At 45.9% G+C, this 26,218-nt stretch overlaps 3 protein-coding genes across 4 annotated transcripts in view; 1 reads left to right on the top strand and 2 right to left on the bottom strand.

Annotated features, from left to right (window-relative positions):
• LOC134575655 (uncharacterized) overlaps window positions 1–121 on the bottom strand; it is a 185,474-nt gene extending 185,353 nt beyond the window's left edge. Inside the window, exon 1 of the mRNA XM_063435005.1 lies at window positions 26–121. The gene's annotated coding sequence lies outside the window, so the exon portion shown is untranslated. The remainder of the gene's footprint in view (window positions 1–25) is intronic.
• The window catches only part of CCDC86 (coiled-coil domain containing 86), a 248,143-nt gene that overhangs the window by 218,464 nt on the left and 3,461 nt on the right, over window positions 1–26,218 (bottom strand). The window lies entirely within an intron of this gene.
• Window positions 19–26,218, top strand: ADAT3 (adenosine deaminase tRNA specific 3). 2 transcript variants are annotated; one of them, XM_063435002.1, is made up of 3 exons: window positions 19–258; window positions 20,096–20,193; window positions 24,468–26,218. In XM_063435002.1, the coding sequence occupies exons 1-3, from the start codon at window positions 161–163 to the stop codon at window positions 25,667–25,669; spliced, it is 1,398 nt and encodes a 465-aa protein (XP_063291072.1). In that variant the 5' UTR covers window positions 19–160; the 3' UTR covers window positions 25,670–26,218. The 2 variants fall into 2 exon arrangements, with proteins under 2 accessions (XP_063291072.1, XP_063291073.1); XM_063435003.1 differs by lacking the exon at window positions 20,096–20,193 and having other exon boundaries at window positions 184–258.

Here is a 26,218-nt window from a genome sequence, read left to right as displayed (position 1 = left end):
GAATTTTTTATTGCTGAGAACTCACATTATTTTTTGGCTGCAGAATTTTGTTATTGTCTCTGCGACACATGGTCACGTGATTAGAGCTGCCCGCCATCTTGCTCCTCCAAGATGGCCGCCCCCAGCATGTCATCCTGTTCCTGCCATCCTGGGTTAGGGTATGCGGAGAGAGTCTGAGAAGCTGTGTGTGGCATCTGGAGAGGGTCAGGCTGCCCCCCGTGCTGAGCTTGATTCAGGGCTCTACATAGATCACCATAGGTGAGTTATTATTGTGTCTGTGTGGAGGTGTTCATGTGTCCTGTACAAATTTTAAGATCTATGCCAAACACAATGAATGAATATCGATTAGTAGGAATAAACCATGGGCTTTCTCTGTGAGCCTTTTGCCCCTTGGTATAAGTCTTATTACAAATTTTCAAAGGCATGGATTATTGTTCTATTATTATAGGGGCAATTCATGAAAGTAAACAATAATGTGAGATGGGTGGAAAAAAACACTAAGGTGCTGTGCCCCTTTAAAACATATACCTGTAACTCAAATTGAAACAAAATATCCACCAATATAATTATGAGAATCAACTAAAAGTCAGAATAAATTTACACCAGATTTAAAAAAAAAAAAGGGCAGAATTAAACACCATAACCAGTACAGCTTAATGTAGTGGGTTTGAAGTAAAGAGATTGTCCCTACAGTTTAAGAAATGTCAACATTTCTTTTTCTGTTAGAGCTTCTGAAGCTTGTCTTTCACTTTATGACAATGGCATTTTTTGCTGTTTGCGTTCAACTGCAATTTGCATTTGACTAATTTATTGCACCGACACATATTATATATCGTTTTTTAAAGGACAGAAAGGGCTTTAATTTGATGTAACACACATATATATAAATTGTTATTTATTATAAAAAAATACATAAATATGCAAAAAATAATAATTTTTTTGTGTTTTTTTTTACAGTTTTTGCAATAATAATGTGTTCATAATTAGTGCAGGTTAAGGAAAGTAATTAAAAATAAATTCATTTAGTTGTCCTGATTTACAGAATATATAATGTGTCTGGGATTTAAAGTTTTTTTTGGTAGTTACAGGTCACAAAGCACAAGGAGTAAAATAAACTTTTAATGTGGAGCGATTTTAGAATTTGGTATATTTGTCTTGTAAGCTTAATAGCCATAAAAGAAAACAAAATTGTCACACAAAAGTATATATTTATAGAAAGTAGACATCACAGGCTATTTACCTAGGGTTGTTTTGACACTTTCTACGTAGCCATTTCACCGCAAACCTCTGCTAAATATTGGAGTAAAATTGTGTTTTATTTAGTTTTTGGCACACAAACTTATAACAAAGAACTTCTTGTGTGTATTTTGTAAAGTTGGTGTGTGCTTTATCTGTACAAAGTTTTATTTTGTGTTCAGTTACATCTGCTGAGTAAAATGACACCCCCATTGTATGTCTTTGGCACTATTTCGTGAAGCTACAGTGCCATATTGGAGACCTGTCCTTTGCAGTACTCACAGTAGAATTTTGAGAGACGGATTTAATGAGCCTATGCTTCCGTTTGGGGTATTATAACAGTTTGACTTTTCAAAAACCCCCACAAAGGCCTACCATTTGTAAAAGTAGACACTCCAGGGTATCTCATAAGGTGCATATTGTGCCTTAACATGCCCCCATTTTTTCACCAATAAATGCCAACTTATGTGGTAAAAAAGAATTTTGTGCGTTTTTTACATATGGATTGCATTTTTGCTGGACATTTTGTATTTTTAAAGGACCACTCTAGGCACCCAGACCACTTCAACTTAATGAGGTGGTCTGGGTGCCAGGTCCTTCTAGGGTTAACCCATTTTTTCATAAACATAGCAGTTTCAGAGAAACTGCTATGTTTATGAATGGGTTAAGCCTTCCCCCTATGTCCTCTAGTGGCTGTCTCATTGACAGCCGCTAGAGGCGCTTGCGTGCTTCTCACTGTGATTTTCACAGTGAGAGCACGCCAGCGTCCATAGGAAAGCATTATGAATGCTTTCCTATGTGACCGGCTGAATGCGCGCGCAGCTCTTGCCGCGCGTGCGCATTCAGACGACGGGGAGGAGAAGAGGAGGAGATCTCTCCGCCCAGCGCTGGAAAAAGGTAAGATTTAACCCCTTTCCCCTTTCCAGAGCCGGGCGGGAGGGGGTCCCTGAGGGTGGGGGCACCCTCAGGGCACTCTAGTGCCAGGAAAACGAGTATGCTTTCCTGGCACTAGAGTGGTCCTTTAACATGTGCCACTAAGTTCAATCCCCCAAATTATGTTGAGCTAAGTCTTCTGAGTAAAAGGACACCCCCATTGTACATACAATTTGGCACTATTTCGGGAAGCTAAAGTGCCATATAGGAGACCAAGCCATTTCAGTTTTTAACCGAACTTTGAATTTTGCTGCTGGGCCTATGTGCAATTTCAAAGCATCTTAGCAGGTTTTAAATTCAAACTATCCCACAAAGGCTTACCATTTCTTAAAGTAGATACCCCAGGGTATTTCAAAAGGTATATTCTAAACCTTAGTGTAGGATAATTTTTTTTGTTGGTTTGTACCAAGTCTAGTTGCAATTAGCATTGTTTCTGCCTTTTTGACACACACTTGGAGATGTTACTGTATATTTTGCTATCCTTATGTGTGCTAAGGCAGTGTAACACCTAATATGTTGCTCAGCTATGTCATGTTAGTGCAACGATAACCCAATGTGTACCTTTCTCAGGGTTATGTGGATGTTGAAGGGGCACATTGGAGACACACCACTTCCATATTTTTCAAAAGTGGATGCTGGGCCCAAGTCTCATTGTAGCAGCTCAGGACTGCAAATTGCCTCTCAAAGGCCACATATATTTTTAAGTATAGGCAGCTCATCAATTCAAATTATGAACAAGTGCATACTATTTGCTGTGAAAAGGGGGAATAGTTGGGGTAAACTGCATCCCGGGCAAAGCTGTCATGGATTCCGAAACCAAAACACAGACAGACCACAAAGAGAGAGAACACAGAGAGAAACTTGTAATACCGGTCCTTAGAATGGCCGGGCTATACAAGCAGAGAATTGTCAAGGTACAAGCCGAGGTCAAAGGAGTAAAGAGAAACGGAACAATGATAGGACAAGCCGAGGTCAAGGATCAGAGGAGACAGGATAAGCGGGAGACAAAGCCAAGATTCGGTTACCAATCAGACAGATAACTAAAAAAAAAATCACAACCCAAAACTGGTCTACTTATTCGGCTTGGGTGTGAAAAAATTTAAAACAGTGGCCAATGCATAGGCCGGGCTGAGAGGGGCAATCGGGGCAGTAATAGCTGGTCTCAACTCTTACGCCCCTCTTGTGACACACCCTGCACCTTTTCTGGGGGTTTTGTTTTTTAGGGGTTGGTGGAATCTTAAAGCAGAAGTGACCTGCCTCCATTCTTCTGCTAGGCTCCACTGATGGTCTCCTTGTGTGGCACTCAAGTAGCCCAGTAATGAGGTTAAACTGGAACGAAAGAAAGGATATATTCAGCCCAGCATTTGCCTTTTTGAAAATGACAAATGCATTGTGTATTGCCATCTGCATCAGGTATATGCCCACTTTTTTATACCATGCCCTGGTCTTACGCATGATCAAATACGGCTGCATCAGTTGATCGGACAGGTCAACGCCCCCCATATGCCGATTATATTGCCGTATGCAGACTGGCACTCGTTTGCATTCCTCTCTGCCACGAACTGCGACCCTCTGAGTGTTTTCACCATGAATGGTGGTTAAGATGAAAACATCCTTTTTGTCCCTGTATTTGAGTGCCAGCAGTTCATTCTGGCAGAGAGCTGCTGTTTCCCCCCTTTTCATTTTTTTGTTTGCCAGAGCCTTTGGGAAACCTGTGCGAGTCTTTCGAATAGTGCCACAGGCCACGGTCTCAAAGCAGTATAACATTTGTAAGAGTGGGATGCTGTTATAAAAGTTATCGATGTACAAGTGATAACCGTAGTTAAGTAAGGGCATTATTAAGTCCCAGACAATTTTCCCACTTGTCCCTACTATATCTGGGCAACCTGGGGGATCAAGGTGGCTATCCCTTCCTTCGTATACACGGAAGGTGTATACGTAGCCACTGCCACTTTCACACAGCTTATACAATTTGATCCCATATCGGGATTTTTTGGATGGGATATATTGTTTAAATCCCAGTCTTCCCTTGAACTTCATTAGGGACTCATCAATGGAAATGTTTTTATTGGGGGTATATATAGTGGCAAATTTATGGTTAAAGTGGGCAATTAAAGGGCGGATTTTATATAGATCATACTGCGGATCACCTTTTGGGGGGCACTTGCTATTATCACTAAAGTGCATAAATCTTAGTATGTCTTCATATCTGTCCCTCGGCATTGTCTCGGCAAAAATGGGGGTATTGCAAATAGGATGTTTGGACCAATACATCCTAATTGCGGGGTTTTAATTAGCCCCATTAACATAGTCAGTGCCCAGAATTGTTTAAATTCTGGCACACTTGTTGGGTTCCATCTCTCTTTCCTGGAGATAAGAGAGTCTGGATTGCGTGCCAGATATTGCTCCGCATTGAGATTAGTCTGGGTGACTATCTCCCCAAAAATCTCATCCCCCAAGAACAGCTGCATAACATGCAGCGCACTATAGCCAGACAGATCAGCCTGTATGCCAGGATTGGCTGTAAACACTGGGATGTCTAGGGAAAAATTATTAGGGGGTACCCAGTCATCTGCGCCATGTTCAGTATTAGGGGAATCGGCGATTTCCCCTGATGGTCCTGCAGTATCTGGCACATAGTCCCCTGCGTCACTCTCTGAGGCAGTGTCTGTCGCCTCTGAGTCGGCCGCTTACAGGGCATAAGCCTCCTCTGCACTATACTTCCTGAACATTGTTAAATACAGTTAACAAAGCTAACAAAACTTTAACTAAATAATTTTTTTTTTTAATTCCCTAATTCCACTAAATTCCACCCACCCAAGTAATTAAATCATACACTAATAAAACCAAATAATACAATTTAACCCCTTTAGGGTTAAAAAAAAACAAAAAACTTAACCCTTGAAAGTAAAAAAAAAAAAAATATCACAGTAAAGTACTGTGACCTGTATATTGATCACTGCTAGCAGTGATCAAACAGCAGGGAAAGGGTTAATTTTTTTTGTTATACAGGGGAAAGGGATTGGGAACTTCTTAAAACCTTTTACTATTCTTCTGGGACACAATGTTGCACCGATCCGTCTCTCTCCACTTCACAAACCCACACGAGGTGGAGGGAGGCGGATCAGTTATCCCAGCAGCATTGTGACCCCTGTGACTGGCTGTCACAGCGATCACATGTGCTGGGATATCCGGATTTGCTGCTGCTGGTCTGCCCCTGACTCAGAGGGACCCAGCAACAGCATTAACCCCACGATCGCCGGCACTGCGCGATCGCTGCGTTAATTTTAACGCGTGACGGACGCGGTCCGTCACTCGTCAGTTAAGCATTCCCCTGAGTGACGGACCTCGTCCGTCACTCGTCCTTAAGGGGTTAAAAGACTGTGTTTACATATTCTCCTATGAACACAAGTAGTGGATATCACTCAACCAACTATTGGAGGTGTGTCTTATTACATTGCTGCAATCTTAGCAGGGGTGACTGTAGCGGACTGGACCCTGCATCAGAGTCTGCCCCAGTTTCTTGGAGAGGACTGCTTGCTCGCCTCCTTTCCAGTGATTATGGCCCCTGGGAGATATTGCCCTTTAACCCCTTAAGGACCAAACTTCTGGAATAAAAGGGAATCATGACATGTCACACATGTCATGTGTCCTTAAGGGGTTAAGGGACTGATTTGGGGCTTATGGACTGCTATTATACTGTGCTGACCCTTTAAGAACTGTATTTGGGCAAAATGGATTGTATAATACTGTTCCTAGCCCTTTTAAATACTTTGGGGAAAGATTGGTACTTTTTATATGGCACTTCGGACACAGTCGAAGTTGCTGAAGTCGTCAAAGTCGTCGAAGTGGCCGCCATTTCGGGACTTCGACACGTGTTCGCGGTCATCTTGGTTCATTCCATGCGGTCAGCGGTATGTGTAACCGAATTCATGGAACTGAAATCGGCTACACGGCTACACTGCGAACACCGCTGAGCCTTACCTTCTCCCACAATGGTTTTACAGCTGCAGAGACTAAGTCCCGTTCGAAAATTCGAACGCTTGTTCGAATGGGACTTAGTCATTTTTTCAGCGTGAAATAGACCGACCGCACAGCCCAAATCTATGGAACTGTTTTGGGCATGAAAATGTGCCTGCGGTCGGTCATAAAGGACTTATACCTATCTCCCGAACGGCTGAACGGATTCGAATGAATTTTGGGTATGTTTGTATTTGGAATGTGCTGATTAATATGTAACTTTTATTAATATTGGATGTATGGTTTTAGAGTTATGAATGTTGGTTAAAAAGTATGTTTTAAACTGTATGTATAATTAGATTACCTCTCAGGCTAAGGGGAGGGAATCTGTGGGATGTAACCATTGTGTGATTGGTGTATTGTAAGTCCCTCCCTTGCATGGGAGAATCCTTTATAAGACAGTGTGTGAATAAATCTTGTTCCTGTTTTAACCCTCAAAGTGAAGTGTCGTCTCATTCTTGGGGGAGGATTTATTGTATGCTGTTACAGTTTGACTGCTAGGAGTGTAAACCTATTCGTATGGTTTCCTATTCAACTGTCTACAGCATTCATATGCTTGAGAGGATTTATATGCTTCTTCGGTTCGGTGATTGTGGTGTCTGCTAGAGTGCTTGGAGTCCTCAGGAAACGCGAGGAGCATCCTTCAACTGAGGTACCCAGTCGGGGTGCCCGTCGATCCGTTACATTGGTGGCAGCGGTGGGATGGCGTCCCAGTGTGAGGAGAAGCAGCTCAGAGACACTGGTAACGTTTGAAGCTACAAATGGAGGGCAACGCTAGTATGCGTACAGCGGCCCTATCTTCAAAGGGACTAACTTTCGTCAGAACAAGCATGGCGCTTAATTGCACTGAGGCAAAGTTTGACGAGATGCTGAAGGAGCGACTGGCTTACTTCGGACCCAGCCCAACTGAGGAAATTGTACAATTCTCGAGGAATCTACTGATCGAGTTCCTGCTTCGCATAGAAGAACTGGACAATAGGAAGGCGCGGGGTGGGTTACCCAAGCCCCAGCAACCGGATACAGTTCAGGGAGAGAAGCGTGTCGTCCTTGCTCCCCAGCGGCAGTGTGGGTTACAGGGAGCTGAAGGTGCCGTCCTTGCTCCCCAGCGGCAGTGTGGGTTACAGGGAGCTGAAGGTGCCGTCCTTGCTCCCCAGCGGCAGTGTGGGTTACAGGGAGCTGAAGGTGCCGTCCTTGCTCCCCAGCGGCAGTGTGGGTTACAGGGAGCTGAAGGTGCCGTCCTTGCTCCCCAGCGGCAGTGTGGGTTACAGGGAGCTGAAGGTGCCGTCCTTGCTCCCCAGCGGCAGTGTGGGTTACAGGGAGCTGAAGGTGCCGTCCTTGCTCCCCAGCGGCAGTGTGGGTTACAGGGAGCTGAAGGTGCCGTCCTTGCTCCCCAGCGGCAGTGTGGGTTACAGGGAGCTGAAGGTGCCGTCCTTGCTCCCCAGCGGCAGTGTGGGTTACAGGGAGCTGAAGGTGCCGTCCTTGCTCCCCAGCGGCAGTGTGGGTTACAGGGAGCTGAAGGTGCCGTCCTTGCTCCCCAGCGGCAGTGTGGGTTACAGGGAGCTGAAGGTGCCGTCCTTGCTCCCCAGCGGCAGTGTGGGTTACAGGGAGCTGAAGGTGCCGTCCTTGCTCCCCAGCGGCAGTGTGGGTTACAGGGAGCTGAAGGTGCCGTCCTTGCTCCCCAGCGGCAGTGTGGGTTACAGGGAGCTGAAGGTGCCGTCCTTGCTCCCCAGCGGCAGTGTGGGTTACAGGGAGCTGAAGGTGCCGTCCTTGCTCCCCAGCGGCAGTGTGGGTTACAGGGAGCTGAAGGTGCCGTCCTTGCTCCCCAGCGGCAGTGTGGGTTACAGGGAGCTGAAGGTGCCGTCCTTGCTCCCCAGCGGCAGTGTGGGTTACAGGGAGCTGAAGGTGCCGTCCTTGCTCCCCAGCAGCAGTGTGGGTTACAGGGAGTTGAAGGTGCCGTCCTTGCTCCCCAGCGGCAGTGTGGGTTACAGGGAGTTGAAGGTGCCATCCTTCCTCCCCAGCAGCAGGACAATATATGGAAAGGGGAGACAGTTGGTGCCCCTCTTCACCAGCAGACAAGTATGGAAGGTTTTGGAGATAATTGGCTGGCCGAAGTAAGGCAGCGAGTGGCCCAGTATGGGGATGATGTACCCATGGAGACACGCCGGGTGATCTGGAACCAGGTCATGGCCGAGCGAAACACAAGGCTGGGATGAGAATTCCAGCTGGCGAAAGAGAGAAAGCGTCAGGGAGAGGAGCTTGTTACCCCCTCTCCCCAGCGGCAGTCTACAATTCAGGGAGAGGAACTTGATACCCCCTCTCCCCAGCTGCAGTCTACAGTTCAGGGAGAGGAACCTGTTACCCCCTCTCCCCAGCTGCAGTCTATAGTTCAGGGAGAGGAGCTTGTTACCCCCTCTCCCCAGCGGCATTCTGCGGTTCAGAGAGAGGAGCTTGTTACCCCCTCTCCCCAGCGGCAATCTACAGTTCAGGGAGAGGAGCTGGTTACCCCCTCTCCCCAGCAGAAGCATAACCCACCAAGGGGAGACACTAAGCCCCTCACCAGCGCAGATGGGACGCGGTCTCTGCGCCCAAGCTACAGGGTGTACAGATGGTCAGCCCTGCTCCCCAGCGGCTGGAAGTGTGTAAGGGAGAGGAGTTTGTTACCCCCTCTCCCCAGCGGCAACCTAACCCACCAAGGGGAGATGTTAAACCCCACAACTGTGCAGATGGGACCGTAGTCTCTGCACTTGCAGCACAAGGGGTAGGGACGGTCAGTCCTGTCCCCCAGCCACAGAGCCGTGTATCCAGAGGGGAGTCAGTCGATCTCCCCCTCCCACAACCAGGCTCCAACCTGGCTACTTCTGGGGTAGCGCTGGCACCAGGGCAGAGTACCCCTAGTCTCTGTCCACTCAGCAACCCACCAAGGCAGCCTACCAGTCCCCCACACAGCCGTGGTGAGGCACCTGGACCTGATCAAGTTTCTCCTTCATCCAGGTGCAGTACCTATTTATTGTGGGTGGGCTGTACTGCTGTTTGTGCTTTGTGGGTGGGTTGCTGGACTAACCAGGGCACTGACCGGCAGGAGGTCAGATACCCTGTTAGTCTAGTTGGTAAAGGGGAGAAATGTAGTGGACTGGACCCTGCACCAGAGTCTGCCCCAGTTTCCTGGAGGGGACTGCTTGCTCGCCTCCTGCCCAGTGATTATGGCCCCTGGGAGATATTGCCCTTTAAGGGACTGAGTTGCGGCTTATGGACTGCTATTATACTGTGCTGACCCTTTAAGAACTGTATTTGGGCATAATGGATTGTATAATACTGTTCCTAGCCCTTTAAATACTTTGGGGAAAGATTGGTACTTTTTATATGGCACTTCGGACACAGTCGAAGCTGCCGAAGTCATCGAAGTGGCCGCCATTTCGGGACTTCGACAAGTGTTCGTTGCCATCTTGGTTCATTCCATGCGGTCAGCGGTATGTGTAGCCGAATTCATGGAACTGAAATCGGCTACACAGTTCTGCGAACACCACTGAGCCTTACCTTCGCCCACAATGGTTTTGCAGCCGCAGAGACTAAGTCCCGTTCGAAAATTCGGAACTGTTTTGGGCATGAAAATGTGCCTGCGGTCGGTCATAAAGGACTTATACCTATCTCCCGAACGGCTGAACGGATTTGAATGATTTTTGGGTATGTTTGTATTTGGAATGTGCTGATTAAAACCATACATCCAATATTAATAAAAGTTACATATTATTAGAGTTATGAATGTTGGTTAAAAAGTATGTTTTAAACTGTATGTATAATTAGATTACCTCTCAGGCTAAGGGGAGGGAATCTGTGGGATGTAACCATTGTGTGATTGGTGTATTGTAAGTCCCTCCCTTGCATGGGAGAATCCTTTATAAGACAGTGTGTGAATAAATCTTGTTCCTGTTTTAACCCTCAAAGTGAAGTGTCGTCTCATTCTTGGGGGAGGATTTATTGTATGCTGTTCCAGTTTGACTGCTAGGAGTGTAAACCTATTTGTATGGTTTCCTATTCAACTGTCTACAGCATTCATATGCTTGAGAGGATTTATATGCTTCTTCGGTTCGGTGATTGTGGTGTCTGCCAGAGTGTTTGGAGTCCTCAGGAAACGCTAGGAGCATCCTTCAACGGAGGTACCCAGTCGGGGTGCCCGTCGATCCGTTACAGTGACATTCTGTGTTCTCATGCACTGCATAAAGACGCAGAACGATCCCCGTAGAGATGCACTGGGATAATACATCTTTATGTGGAGACACTGATTAGTGCAGCATGGTGATTGCAGTGCACCTCTACTGAGCTCGTTCAGCGTATTTATGCAGAGCATGAGAACACAGAACGTCACCCCTGCAAAGATTGCATAAGATTTGGATTGTTTTACTTTGAATTCCATTTTCATTTCCTGATACTAATGAGGTTTTAAGATTTAGCCAATTGGAATGCCTTACTCTCTAATATTTTGGACTGCATACACCCATAGGCTGGACTAAAAAGAGAATGTCAGCAACTACAGGGCAGATCTGGAAGCTGATTTGATTGGCGAAATGCATCTGACATCCAATGTCACTGCCTTGAAAGAAATTGGATCTCACAGCCCTGAGGAAGCCAGTACCCGGACTGGGATACAGGTACCGCTCTCCCTGGGGACAATTTAAGCCAGGGCTCGACAAATCCCAAGTCGTCATGGGGCGCTGAGGCAGGCGGCTCCTGGAGCGCTGAGGCAGGCGGCTCCTGGAGCGCTGAGGCAGGCGGCTCCTGGAGCGCTGAGGCAGGCGGCTCCTGGAGCGCTGAGGCAGGCGGCTCCTGGAGCGCTGAGGCAGGCGGCTCCTGGAGCGCTGAGGCAGGCGGCTCCTGGAGCGCTGAGGCAGGCGGCTCCTGGAGCGCTGAGGCAGGCGGCTCCTGGAGCGCTGAGGCAGGCGGCAAGGTGGCTGGCTGAGTGTGGAGGCGGCGCTCTCTGGTCCCGCGCGCTCCCTGCATTGATGCCGGGTTATGATGTCTCTCTGGCGCTGGTATGACTTAACAGTCGTGAGGAAGCAGAGCAAGAAGAGTCCCTCCCCTGGGAAAGGTAGGGAGACTTAGTAGATCCTTTTAAACAAAACAAATAATTTTCAGTGTGTGTGTGTATGTGTCACTGAGTGTGTCTGTGTAGGTGACCTGCCCCCTCCAATCACATGGGAAAGGTGTTTTTTCTTCACCTTTTTTCCACGCTCTGCTGGTCTCGCCGCTGCTGGCCCCACCTCCAGGGCTGAGATAATCAGCATTGGAGGTGGTAGGGGGAGCGTTGGGAGACTTGTGCATGTGCAATAGTCTCTGAATGCGCAATAGTCTCTGAATGCTTTAATTTGGGAAAGCATTAGATTGGCTGATATTATCAAGATTAATGATTTCAGCCAGGGCGAGACCTGCACAGCATGGGATAAAAGGTGAGTAAAAACACCTTTCCCATGTGATTGGAGGGGGTTGGTCACCTAAACAGACAGTCTCTCTGATTTGGTACAATATTACACTATGTTTTTCTTTTTGCATATATGACATACAGACATTGTATGATGTAAGTGAAGCATGACACACTTTACACTGATATTGCACTGTTTTTTCATTGCACTTTATTGACTGTATAGCGCACTTTAATGTTAATACCTGCTGGTTTAACAATAATTTATAGATTGCGGTATTCACCCAACACTGCCGTTGTCTTAAAGACACAGCACACTTTTTTTTTTTTATTCTTTATTTATAACAAGGTGAAACACCGTTTGGACAATAAACATTAACACATATCACACTGTTGAGACATTTTCATGAGCCAGTATGCGCAGAAAACACTTTATATAGAGTAAAACATATGTTCTTCGTAGCTTTGTCGATGTCTTCGGCACACTAGTCACGAGGTGTCAATATGTGTGCACGGTATCTCTCCTATTTTCCATATACATAAAATTCAAAAAGAACTTGAATGGCTGTAGCATATGAGGCATATTTTGTTGATAAGTAAACATACATAATCACATATCTTTCGGAATACATGAGGACCTCTTCCAGCCCCGCCGAGGGGGACGTTTGATGATGTAATCGCACATATCTAAGAATATCCCTAGATACTAGCGTCCCTCTCCAGACAGGACTAGGTCCAAGCCAAGATGGAGATAGAGACGAATACGAAGCCATTCAGATGGTTAAAAGAAGAAGGAAAGTAAGAAAGAAAAACAGTACAGATAGAGGAAAGCGGGGATAGAGAAGAGTACAGGAAAAAGGGTCAAGAAGGGAGGGGGAGGTTATAGGGATAGGAGGGGAAGGAGTAATCATGTGTCCCCAACACCAGCCCATGAGGCAGAGCCCTCGATCACAATCTTGCCACTCCATTCCTAGCATACAGCCTGACATCTCCCAGAAAGCCGGCCGTATCCCAGAGGCTTCCTAGTGGAAGCCAATTATACCCTCTGTAGGGGGAGGAAGTCAAGTAGGTATCCGGTTCGCGAACAGATTATGGAAGAAGGGGGCGCGGAGGCCCAAATCCAACTCCCGCGTCACCTAATCACCCACGCCACTATCTATCCACGGTGCCCAAACCTTATCAAATTTTGCAGTTGTGCCTCTGACCTTCGCTTATCCAAGTTTATCCATAAGGAACGTGTCCTTAATCTTTTGTAGCACCATGTGAAGTGGGGGGGCAGAAGGTCGAAGCCATGCCTGAGCCAGGGCCCGCCTCGCCGCCAGATTCACTTTATTTACCAGCTTCTGTTCTGTTGTGGTCCAGTCCTCTAGAGGTCTGGCCAGAAGGAAAACCCATGGGTCCAGCTTAATCTCCCTACCAAAGATATCCTTCAGTAAGTCCGCCACCCCCTTCCAAAACGTCTGGGTCCCAGGGCATTCCCACCACATGTGCAAGTAGGTCCCTTTGTGACCACAACCTCTCCAGCACACGTCCGTAGACATCCTATTCATCCTACACAGCTTCACCGGGCTGGTATACCACCTGAACATGGTTTTATAAGCTTGTTCCTGCATTGAAACACAAATGGATGAAGTCGCTGCAGCTTCCCAAATCTCCTGCCAATCCACCCCCTCCAGCTCCTCACCAAGATCAGCCTCCCATTGAGCTATGTATGTAAGCTCCCCCCATTCTGACGTGGATGTACTTAAATGCGCATATAAAGCTGTTATAAGGCCCCTTGGGAATTGTTCACTGAGGCACATGGTTTCGAAGAAGGTAAGCGGTTGCAGTGCACAAGACCTATTGACCTGGGTCTGTGCAAAATCCCTAAGTTGTAGATATTGAAAGAAGTCAGAAGGGCGTAAATCAGCCCTGGTCTTTAAGTCCTCAAACTGAAGTAGTGAGCCACCTTCATAGAGTTGGCATAAGCGCTGGACGCCCGTACCTTCTATTCCCTTGAATTCCCTAGCATTCAGTCCTGGAGGGAAAGCCTTGTTTCTAAGATAGGGAGCTAACGGGGATGTCCGGGAGGACAACCCATACTTGACCGACGCAGCATCCCATATTTTCATCGAGTTCGCTATGGCTGGGCAATCAACACGTGTTGTCGGTCTATGGTCCCGAGGAACCCACATGAGGAATTGGGGGATATCTCTAAGTCAACCCACCTCCTTTCGTCCGGAGGTGAGTGCCAAAACGCTATTTGCGTTAGCTGGACCGCTAAATAATAAAACTAAAAATTCGGTAGCCCTAGGCCCCCCCTTGACTTTGATCTGTACAGGATATTGCGGGAAACTCTTTGTTTCCTGTTCTGCCAAATGAATTTTCCCGCAGCCTGCTGGAGCGCACTCAGGTCAGACCTAGTGAGTCGAACCAGGAGAGCTTGAAACAGGAACAAAATCCTGGGGAGCACATTCATTTTTACCGAGTGGATCCTACCAATCCATTAAATTGGTTTATCCTGCCAGTTCTCCATATCCGAAATAAGAGTGCGAATCAAGGGGGTGTAATTCTGTTGGAAAAGCTGGGCAGGATCTGCCGTCAGGTGGACCACCAAATATTTGATGTGGTTTCTAGCAATACGAATATTGTGCATAGTCCCCACGTGAGCGATATCAGGGTCGCACATACTAATAGGTAGCGCGCTCGATTTGGGCAGATTCACCTTGTAGCCGGCCAATTCACCATACAACTCCAAGACTGTTGCCAGCACATCCATTGACCTAGTCAGTTCCGTCAGAGTCAACAGTACGTCATCCGCAAATGCGGATACAACATATCGCTGGTCCCCAAGTGAGATCCCATGAATTTCACTGGTACAGCGCACTTGTTGCAATAGGGGTTCCAGCGATAGGGCAAAAAGCAGGGGCGACAGAGGGCAGCCCTGTCTGGTTCCGTTGCCCAAGGTAAATGGTAGCACTTTTGATCCTGCTACTCGGACCCGTGCCTGAACATCCATGTACATAGCCCTAATCGCAGTGATATACGTGTTAGGGAGGCCAAAGTGCCGCAGAACCTCGAATAGATAGGGCCATTTAACTCTATCGAAGGCCTTTTCGGCGTCAAGCGACAGGATCAATGTTGGGATCCCCCTAGCCGCCTGCCGCCAGATAAGGTTGATGTTACGTCGAGTGTTCTCATACAATTGTCTGCCGGGGATAAATCCCACTTGGTCCGGGTGAATTAAACGCGTTAAGAAGGGGTTCAGGCGAGTCGCTAGGATCTTAGCTAGAATCTTAGAGTCGTGGTTTATCAGTGAGATCGGACGAAAATTCTCAGGGATCGAATCGTCCCTGCCCGGTTTTGGTAACAGAACCACGTCGGCCAGCGACATGTCCCTGTCCGGTATGACCCCTCCATGAGATCGTTAAACAACGTCTCCAGATGCGGTACAAGCTCTTAACGAAAAATCTTATAATAACCGCCCTCAAAGCCATCTGGGCCTGGGGCTTTATTGCCTTTCAAGGTTGAAATTGCCGCGTCTATTTCGTCGCCTGTGATTTGCGCTCCCAGGACAGCAACGTCCCCTCCCCCCAGCTTTGGCAGGGCCAGTTGATCCAGAAAAATCCTCGTTTCATCCGTCTCACGCTGTTGTTGGTCTCTGTCACCTCCCCCAGAGTGGTTGTATAAATTAGAATAATAAGCTGTAAAAACCTTTGCTATATCAGTGGGGTCCGTGCAATACTTACCTACAGCGTCCTTAATTCTCGTGATGTGGGAGTGACCCGGTCTCGGGCGAAGAGATCTAGCTAGCAGCATATCCAGTTTATTGGACTTTTCATAGTATGTCCTCTTGGACCAGACCACTGCTCTAGCCGTATCGTCTATGAGCGTCTCACGCACAGACATACGCAGTTTCTGTACGTTCGCTAACGTGTTAGCGGACGGGGCTGCCTTATGTTTCTCCTCAGCTCGTCCCAGAGCCTCCAGGATGGATGACAGTAGTTGCATTTCACGTTTCTTTTTTAACGTAGCTTCGCGAATAAATATGCCCCGTATAACCGCTTTGTGAGCGGCCCAAACCGTAGCCGGACGGAGGTCAGGCACCACGTTCCTAACAAAGTACTCGGACAATTCCCTTCGGACTGTCTCCACCACGACCGGATCCTGTAGCAACGAAGTATTCAGTTTCCAGGACCACGGAGACGCGGTACATAATTTGTCCATCGTTAACATGATCTCCGCGTGGTCCGACCAGGTTATAGAACCGATCGTGGATTCTGAGATTTTTGGTGCCGAATGTGAGTTAACTAGGAATAGGTCGATCCTGGAGTATGTGTCGTGGGGTGCAGAATAAAACGTATAATCACGGTCATCAGGATGGTGAGCTCTCCAAATGTCCAAGAGGCCGGTACGCTGAATAAATGTGCGGAGTAGTTTATCCTGGCTCCCCCTTCTATGCGATCTCGGCAACCCGCTGCTACGGCTCCGGTCCACAGCTGAGCACGGAGCGGCATTAAGATCGCCACCCACAACTATCATGCCATGCGGTAAGCCATTAACCATTTGGGCCATAGTGTCCCAAAAGTCGGCAGAGGGGTCGTTGGAGGCATACATATATTAAGGAAGTGGATCGTGTGGGAATACAAACTCCCTGAAAGCAATAGAAAGCGTCCCGCCGGATCTGCTATCACATTCCCTATCCGAAAGGGGCATCTATGGTGTATAAGGACAGCTACTCCATTCCTTTTGTTTAAAGCTCTCGCCTCATGTACAGTGCGGAATGTATGGTCCCTCAACGTGAATTTCGCTGGCGCTGGCACATGTGTTTCTTGCAGGAACGCTATGTCTGGATTCAGGCGTTTAAGTTCCCTGAACATAAGGCGTTGTTTACTCGGGGCATTAAGACCTTTAACATTCAGAGATAAAAGCTTCAACGGCATCGTAGTGAACTAGAAAATAAGCTGGTCTTACAAGTCGGACCCTCCAGGGGTCGACACAAATAATGCATAACGGACACAATGACAACCCCTCCCAGAAGGGTTCGAGCAGGGAAGAGGGGTAAGGAATGGTGTAGATGAGGACAAGAGATGGTAGAACAGTGTGAGAAAAATAGAACAATATAGAGAACAGTAGCCTGGTCTTACCTGTTGCCAGGACAAAACGGGGTATATGTTGAGGCGTTTCCAGAGTACCGAAAAGGTCCCAGAACCACATAAACATAGACCAAGAATGAATAGCACCCCCAGGGTGCCAAGCGAACCCCAATTGGAGACAAAAATTAAACAAAAAAGCATGTAAAAATACCGAAAGGCAGGGGGACACCACTGGGCCGCGTTGAAGTGACATCCAAAATCGCAATCCCCCTCAAAAGAGGCGCCAATCCGGGTGCCAGGGGGATACCGAGAAAACTCGTACCGTGCCCCCCCCCGGCTCTCGGCAGTGGCTTCCTGGATAAAATATATCCACGTGGAATATCTACAAGAATTCCTCAAAGGGGGAATGCCTCAAAGGCTGTCGGAGTTCGAAGTCCCTATAAGAGACTCTTTTGTAAAAGAGCATAACAGGAGATTAGATGGGTCGTTATTAAAGAGCAAAAAACCCACGTCAGGAGCTAAGTATGTTAAATATCAATAGAAAAACAAAAACTTATAACAGCTACATACATCGTGCCTATGTTGGTACATATCAACACATGTTCATATCCATAGCCCCTGGTGCACAACACCTCGTATCCTCTGAGCATTTCAGGAAGTACTTTCAGGGGGGGGGGGGGGGGGTGGTATCTTTAACAGTGACCATCCCCAAGCCCTCCAAGCAGACCGCATGGAGATGTGGGCCCCGGGACGAGAACAAGCATGATGGAAAGGCGTGAAACCCACCCGGAGACCCAGGGCATTAGCAAGTCGCCTATCAAACCTGTCGAGATACAAAACGCTTCAATCGGGAAGCTATCCTTTAGGGGAGGGGGAGTCCATATGACTATCGTCTCCGCAAACCCATCCCTGGACCCCGAATTAAAAAACACACCACCCCTCTTAATCAAATCAGAAGCTTATAACATGCACGTTTACACATCACATCACAACTCGGTCAGAAATCTCTTCGGGTCACCATCGGAGAATAAAAGCTTCATGCGGCCATCCTTGAAGGCCATCAGCAGAAAGGGGTGCCCCCAGGCATACTTGATGGAATGGCGCTGCAAGAGTTCGGTTATCGGGCGCCATTCTCTTCGCCTCTGCAAGGTCAGTGGGGTCAGGTCCTGATAGAGAGTGAGGCTTACCCCATTATGGATAATCTGGCGATCTCTGCCATACCTCATCAGGGCCTCCTTCGTCTGGAACGATAGAAATTTAATTATTACATCCCTGGGACGCCGGTCTTCCGCCCGCTTAGCCCTGAGGGCCCTATGCGCCCGTTCAATATGCCACAAGTGATCCGGGATGACGGGGAGTAGCGGTTTGAAAATCCCCAGGACGACCTCAGTCAGGGACCCTTCCCCTTCCTGCTCCGGTAATCCCCTAAGGCGTACGTTGTTGCGCCGCGTTCTGTTCCCCAGATCATCAATAGCCGATTCTGCAGTAAGTAGTTGGGAAGTAAGGTGGTTGATTTGGGCGGCGGCAGCATTGTGGTGCTGCTCGAGTGCCGCCGTCCTTACCCCCAAGGCCTGAATTTCTGCCTTTACTTCAGCCGTATTGCGCACTATCTCCGTGGCCAGGTAACTACGGACTTCCGCCAGTTTAGCCAGGATCTGGCTGGTATCGGAGTCCGAGGAACCCATGGCCACGCCGCTAGCTGGGCTCGCGGGTGAACGGGGCGTACCTTGGCCTTCTTGTCTGCCATCTTGTGCGCTCGATCGCATGGCGCGAGAGGCCACAAACATATCTGGCACAGTTACACCCGTTTCCACCGCTTTCTTCGTCTGCTTTCTCGGGGCTCTCTTATCCATCGTGCTTCCCCCGCCTGAATCGGTAACTTTAGCAAGTTGTCTCCGCTTTTGTATGCTGTTGGCACCGCGGTCGCAGCGGAGCTCTACCCGGACACGTCCAGCTCGCTCGGCCGCAAACCACGCCCCCCCCAGCACACTTTTTTAGGTTTACTTTTTGGAGTGTTTTTAGACTATTCGACTAGATAGGGTGCTGCTTTATACTACCTTATTTTTACAACAAGATTTTTTAGTGTTTACATTGCATTTTATCAAAGTTCCTTCTCCTGAAATTGCAATGTAATAAAACAGGTCTAAGGACAGGACCTGCTAAACTCCCCTCAAGTACTTAAGTACCGTATATACTCGAGTATAAGCCGAGTTTTTTAGCACATTTTCTGTGCTAAAAAAACCCAACTCGGCTTATACTCGAGTCAGAGTCTGTATTATGGCAATTTACATTGCTATAATACAGACAATGGGGCTGTGGGGGCTGCAGAGATCTTACTTACCTCTCCTGCAGCTCCTGTCAGCTCTCTCCTCCTCCGCGCCGTCCGTTCAGCACCTCGGTCAGCTCCCAGTGTAAATCTCGCGAGAGCCGCGGCTCTCGCGAGATTTACACTGTGAGCTGACAGAGGGAGCTGAACGGACGGCGCGGAGGAGGAGAGAGCTGACAGGAGCTGCAGGAGAGGTAAGTTACAGCTCTGCCAGCCCCCCTCTCCCCCCCACTGAACTGCCAATGCCACTGGACCACCAGGGAAGGAGAGCCCCCCTCCCTGCTATGTATCAAGCAGGGAGGGGGGACGAAAAAAAGATAGTAGTAATAATAATAATAAATAATAATGAAAAAATAAAAATAATTAAATTAAATAAATAAAAATAATAAATAATAATAATAAAAAAAATTACAATAATAAAAAAAAAAATTGCCCACCCCCCACCAAGGCTCTGCAACACTCATACACACGCTGCACTCATACACACACGCTGCACTCATACACACACGCTGCACTCATACACACACGCTGCACTCATACACACACACGCTGCACTCATACACACACGCTGCACTCATACACACACGCTGCACTCATATACACACACACTGCATTCATTATACACACACTGTAAATAAATATTCAATTAATATATATTTTTTAGGATCTAATTTTATTTAGAAATTTACCAGTAGCTGCTGCATTTCTCACCCTAGTCTTATACTCGAGTCAATAAGTTTTCCCATTTTTGGGGGGTAAAATTAGGGGCCTCGGCTTATATTCGGGTCGGCTTATACTCGAGTATATACGGTAAGTTAATTTTTTACAACTGATTGCCTGTTCCCATTTACTGGCAAAATAGGTTTCTTGCAGTTCATATGTTAATACATGCAGACATTTTAGTTCCAATTGTAACAAAAAAGGTTTTTAAAAAAACAGTTCAGGTTATTTACTGAATAAGCTATACATTTATTCCAAACATAATACTTTAAAACACCCTGCATCTAATGTTCCCAATGTAACAAAATGACTTGCAATTTGTAAGAGTACTTCACTGTACATTTTTATTGCTATTTATTCCTTTTTTTCCAGGAAAAAAATATTATTTTACATCTCGTGGCATACCACAGAGGTCCAGGGCCAGCGTAGACAAATTCTTGGTTTGGGAAGACCACCTTTGGCATACCAAGGTATTCATAATTGGCTTGCAGTGTAAACTCCATACTGCTCTTCCAGAAATATTGTATTACAAAGAGGCTAGCCACTCAATATCCCATAGAATGTGACAGCAGATAAGAACCGCGTGGCCCATCTAGTCTTTCTAAATACTTTCATTAGTCCCTGGCCTTATCTTATAGCTAGGATAGGCTTATGCCTATCCCACGCATGCTTAAACTCCTTCACAGTGTTAACCTCTACCACTTCAGCTGGAAAGCTATTCCACGCATCCACTAAAGTAAAGTAATACGATCCTCTCAGTAAAGTAATACTTCCTGAAATAATTTTTAAAGGGACACTATAGTCACCAGAACAACTACAGCTTATTGAATTTGTTCTGGTGGGTAGAGTCATTACCTTCAGGCTTTTTGCTGTAAACACTGTCTTTTCAGAGAAAATGCAGTGTTTACATTGCAGCCTAGTGATAACTTCACTGGCCACTCCTCAGATAGCTGTTAGAGATCCTTCCTGGGTCATGGCTGCCTAAAACCCATCCAAACATTCAGTATCTCCTCCCTCTGCAGACACTGAACTTTCCTCATAGAGATCCATTGATTCAATTCATCTCTATGAGGAGATGCTGATTGGCCAGGGCTGTGTTTGAATTGTGCTGGCTCTGCCCCTGATCTGCTTCCTTGTCAGTCTCAGCCAATCCTATGGGGAAGCATTGTGATTGGATCAGGCCACCACTTCTGATGATTTTAGAGGTCAAAGGAAGTTCACAGGCAGAGGCAGCAGCTTCAGACTTGAATACAAATACCATTTTACTATCTTTAGGGAGGCACAGTGGGCTAGATAGTGGTTTTAACACTATAGGGTTAGGAATACATGTTCGTGTTCCTGACCCTATAGTGCTCCTTTAAACATTTGCCATTCAAAATCTAAGACTATGTCCTCTTGTTGTGGTAGTTTTTCTACTTTTAAATATAGTTTCCTCCTTTACTGTGTTGATTCCTTTAATGTATTTAAATGTTTCTATCATATCCCCCCTGTCTCGTCTTTCCTCCAAGCTATACATGTTAAGATCCTTTAACCTTTCCTTGTTAGTTTTATCCTGCAATCCATGAACCAGTTTTGTGGCCCTTCTCTGAACTTTCTAATATCCTTCTGGAGATAGCGTCTCTAGTACTGCGTACAATACTCCAAGTGAGGTCTCACCAATGTTCTGTACAATGGCATGAGCACTTCCCTCTTTCTACTGCTAATACCTCTCGCTATACAACCAAGCATTCTGCTAGCATTTCCTGCTGCTCTATTACATTGTCTATATACCTTTTAAGTCATCTGAATATTTACTCCTAAATCCCTTTCCTCAGATGTTGAGGTTAGTAGTTTACCAAATATTCTATACTCTGTCCTTGGGTTTTTACGCCCAGGATGCATTATCTTGCACGTATCCACATTAAATGTCAGTTGCCACAGCTCTGACCATTTTTCTAGTTTACCTAAATCATTTGCCATTTAGCTTATCCCTCCTGGAACATCAACCATGTTGCAGATCTTCGTATCATCAGCAAAAAGTCATACTTTCTGCTAAATCACTAATAAAATTATTAAACAGAGTGGGACCAAGTACAGATCCCTGAGGTACCCCACTGGTATCCTCTTGAAAAGGTTGAGGCCGTAGAATGTAGGGACACAATATCTCACTTATGTCTTGGTGCTGGTAAGGCACTAATCCACCTTGTTTCAGCTTAGTTAAGCCAATCTGATCTGGTGTAACAGATTTTTCTCCTCCTGCTGCTACTTGGCGACATCAGCTATGACATCTCAAACAACTTCTTGGCTAGGATTGAGGTGCACTTCCCTGGATAACTTTCTCTCATCAGAGGTCACCATACTGCAGTTTTCTTGATCTAAACAGATCTCCAGTGTGGCCCTATGTTACACAGATTGCTTGAGTTTCATTCACAGATCCTACAGTGTTTCTGCTTATAAATCACAAGGAAAGGGTATCCCATTGCTGCTTCCAACAGCAACAGACCTAAACCTGCTACTGTTTTTCTCCATGCTACCAGGAACCACCTGTAGCTTCCACAGCAATCTGGTACCTTATGGCAATTCCATTAACAGCCTGAGCTTCATCAATGATATTGCCCAACCATCAATCAGATATTTTATAAAGCAATACATGTTTATTCCCACCTTGTACCCAAACACTAGGAAAGACTGATTTATTGAAAAGGAGGTATATTTATACAGTACAAGATGTTGCATAAAGGCATGACAAACCCAAAACAGTGTGAGGATCTTACAGTCACACCATGGGAAACAGAGTGCTGGGCACATACCCATCCATGGTGCCAATATGTATTGGTAAGCTGTGCAAATGGGTAAGGGAGCAGGTCCCTATGCATATATTAGGAGGTAACCAAAGAGAGGGGAGCTCCCTCAATCTAGGGACGCCACTGGATAGATTATGCCCTCCGCTACCTTTGCTGTAAAGGGCATGTATTCTAGTCACCGGTATCAGATTGACACCCTACAGAAAGCTAGAGGTAGGCGAGAGAAGGCACTACTTGCGATTAGAGATGTTACATTTCTGGAAATTTTGAAGCTATGGAAAAAGTGAGGGGGGGGGGGCTGAAATTATCTCTAAATTTGTGGGGAAAAAATATGCAGAGGAGACTTCTCTTATAAATTGAAAGCCTTTATTTTTTATTTTTTTTACCATTAGTAACATAAAATGCCAAGTGTATGAAAGTATTACCGTATATACTCGAGTATAAGACGAGTTTTTCAGCACATTTTTTGTACTGGAAAAACCCCCACTCGTCTTATACTCGAGTAAGTGTCTGTATTATGGCAACTTACATTGCCATAATACAGACAGGACCGCAGGGCTCATTACAAGCCCGGCGGTCCTGTTGGGTGCTGGCAGGAAGCTGTAACTTACCTTCACAGCAGCTCCTGTCAGCTCCCTTCTCTCTCCTCCGGTCGGCTCCTTCTGCAAGTATTGCGAGAGCCGCGGGGTCAGAGCGTTGCCACGGCTTGTTAGCTGGCCAAGGAGGGGGGCTCTCATTCCCTGGTGGTCCAGTGGATGGGCTGTAGGAGGGGGGCTGGCAGAGAGCTGTAACTTACCTTCACAGCAGCTCCTGTTAGCTCCCTTCTCTCTCCTCCGGTCGGCTCCCTCTGTAAGTCTCGCGGCCGCGCGGAGCCCTCTGACCCCTCGGCTCTCGCAAGACTTGCAGAGGGAGCCGACCGGAGGAGAGAGAAGGGAGCTGACAGGAGCTGCTGTGAAGGTAAGTTACAGCTCTCTGCCAGCCCCCCTCCTACAGCCCATCCACTGGACCACCAGGGAATGAGAGCCCCCCTCCTTGGCCAGCTAACAAGCAGGGAGAGAGGACGAAAAAAATATAAAATATTTTTTAAATAAAATAATAATTTAAAATAATTATATAATAATCTAGAAATAAAATATAATGTATATAAAAATATTTGAATAATAATAAAAAAAAATGCCCACCCCCCACCAAGGCTCTGCATCAGACACACAAACACACTCTGCATCACACACACACACACACTGCATTCATGCACACACACACTGCACTCATACACACACACACTGCACTCATACACACACACTGCACTCATACACACACACTGCACTCGTGCACATACACACACTGCACTCGTACACACACACACACACTCTGCATTCATTATATACACACACTGTAAATAAATATTCAATTAATATAATTTTGGGGGGGGTATAATTTTATTTAGAAATTTACCAGTAGCTGCTGCATTTCCCACCCTAGTCTTATACTCGAGTCAATAAGTTTTCCCAGTTTTTTGGGGTAAAATTAGGCGTCTCGACTTATATTCGGGTCGACTTATACTCGAGTATATACGGTATGTATGTGGGAAAAAAGTACAGCTTATTCAATAAAAAATTACATTTGCTTTTTTTTTTTTTTTTTTTTTTTTTAACTTGTATATTTAGCTCATTTAGGGCCCTTTTCACCTGCTGTTAACATAGGTCAAACATGTTTTGTTAGAATGCAGTGTTTGTCTGGTTTTACCTATTGTACAGTTCTTCAGGCTATGTCACCACTATATAAATAATTGTAATTTTTACTAATGGAACCACTGGGTCTGGATATGTTTAAGAACTGTAAGAAACATTATTTTTGTGAAATGCGTGCTTGCACTAAATAGTGATTTATTTATTTTTTGTATCTGTTCAGTTAATCAAATTTTTGTTCAACCATTTTATATATATTTTTTTTTTACCTAGGTATGGCACCATCATCCACTTGGAATGCAATTCCAGTTCTCTCATTGAAAGAAGAAAAGGAACTTAAGGAAGAAGACTCAGAGAATGGACCTCCTTTAACATTGTTTTATGCTGCCCCCATTCTAGACAAAAAACAAACCTCCCGCCTTTCCCAGATCCTTACTGTTAACAGACCCTTTCCAGATATCCTACGCCATTTAAAGAGGGTGAGATCCTGTTCTTCTCGCCTTGATATCTTGCTTTTTCCATCCAAAGACAATGAGCTTTTGTCCATCACATTAAATGACGGAGATCCTGCCATATCCAAACAAGTTTTTTGTTGTGACGGTGACATTAGAGAATCTAAAAATGTAGCAGAACACAAAGATTTTGTACAAGCACCATCAATGGCAGCATTTTTTAAAGATACCAGCGCTGACTTGACTGGCTTGGGTAAACCTTTCTTAGTGTCCGTTCCCTCCAAGGCACCAAAAAGTCAAAAGGATCAGCAGGCTTGGGCTGTCTACTGGCCTACTACTTTTCATTCAAAGCAACATGGGGTAAATGTGGAAGAAAACAGTGGGTCGGAATTTATGTCGGAGGAGGAAAAAGCAAGGATTGGAAGTAATATGTGCAGAGCCCTGAAAGCTGCACAACAGAGCCAGGCCAATGGTGTATGTGGCTTAGGGGCAGCAATCGTCAATCCAGAAACTGGTGAGGTTTTGGCATTAACCAGTGATCAGACTGAGAAGACAGGAAAGCCATTCCTCCATGCATGTATGGTTGCAATAGATCAAGTAGCCAGAAGGCAAGGTGGAGGTGCATACCCCAATTTATTCCTTGAGAACAAGGAGTGCAATGTGGGAGAGGAACCTTTAAATGAAATGAGAAACACAATAGGGGCAGATCAAAAGAATTTTGAAAAAGGGAAACAAAGCATGTGGAAATATGCAACGGTAGATGAGCATGAGAAACGGAAGAGAATGGAGGAACAGGCGCCCTACTTATGCACGGGCTATGAGGTTTATGTTACACAAGAGCCGTGTGTTATGTGTGCTATGGCTCTTCTCCACTCACGTGTGTCCCGTGTTTACTATGGCTGCAACTCCCCTGGAGGTGCTTTAGGAACCAGTTATCGACTTCACTGCAACACTGGCTTGAATCATCGGTTTTTAGTGTACCGAGGAGTCATGGAAGATGAGTGCCAAAAACTTTTGAATTAAAATACATTGCTACCATCAATTAATTCCACTTCATCAATACATTGGCCCTATGCCACTGTTTTTTTTTTATTATTATTGTTTTTAAATTTGGTTTTATTACTACATCTACAAATTTTATTTATATTTTAGACTATGGTTGGTTGTTTGGTGCCTGGACCGTGTTTGGATATGGATTGGATCTGTGTTTGGATATGGATGGTAAAAGGCAATTAAAACTTTTTTCTGGGATTAGAATCAAATGATTTATTCATTCACATAATTACTAATACATTTTGTGCATAAAGAGAATGATGATTCTGTATTTAACCTGCGGATACTAACGTGCATTTATAAAAGTGAGAAAAAAATATTTCTTCTGCATGCCTTCCATGAAGGGTAGATGAGGGGACTAGCTTTTCACTCCATTATGGCAGAGATACATTGCGAAAAACTCCCAACTACAGAAGAATTTAGAATTGACCTTCCCCAATACCACTGACAGAATATTGTATCTACCTCCTGTATGCCACATAATGAACATAAAAAGTATTAAATGGAGAATTAAATCAA

The sequence above is a fragment of the Pelobates fuscus genome, chromosome 10 (assembly GCF_036172605.1).
Source record: "Pelobates fuscus isolate aPelFus1 chromosome 10, aPelFus1.pri, whole genome shotgun sequence".
NCBI lineage: Eukaryota > Metazoa > Chordata > Amphibia > Anura > Pelobatidae > Pelobates > Pelobates fuscus.
The sequence above is the reverse complement of the archived record's forward strand: the minus strand, read 5'-3'. Positions and strand labels throughout refer to the sequence as shown.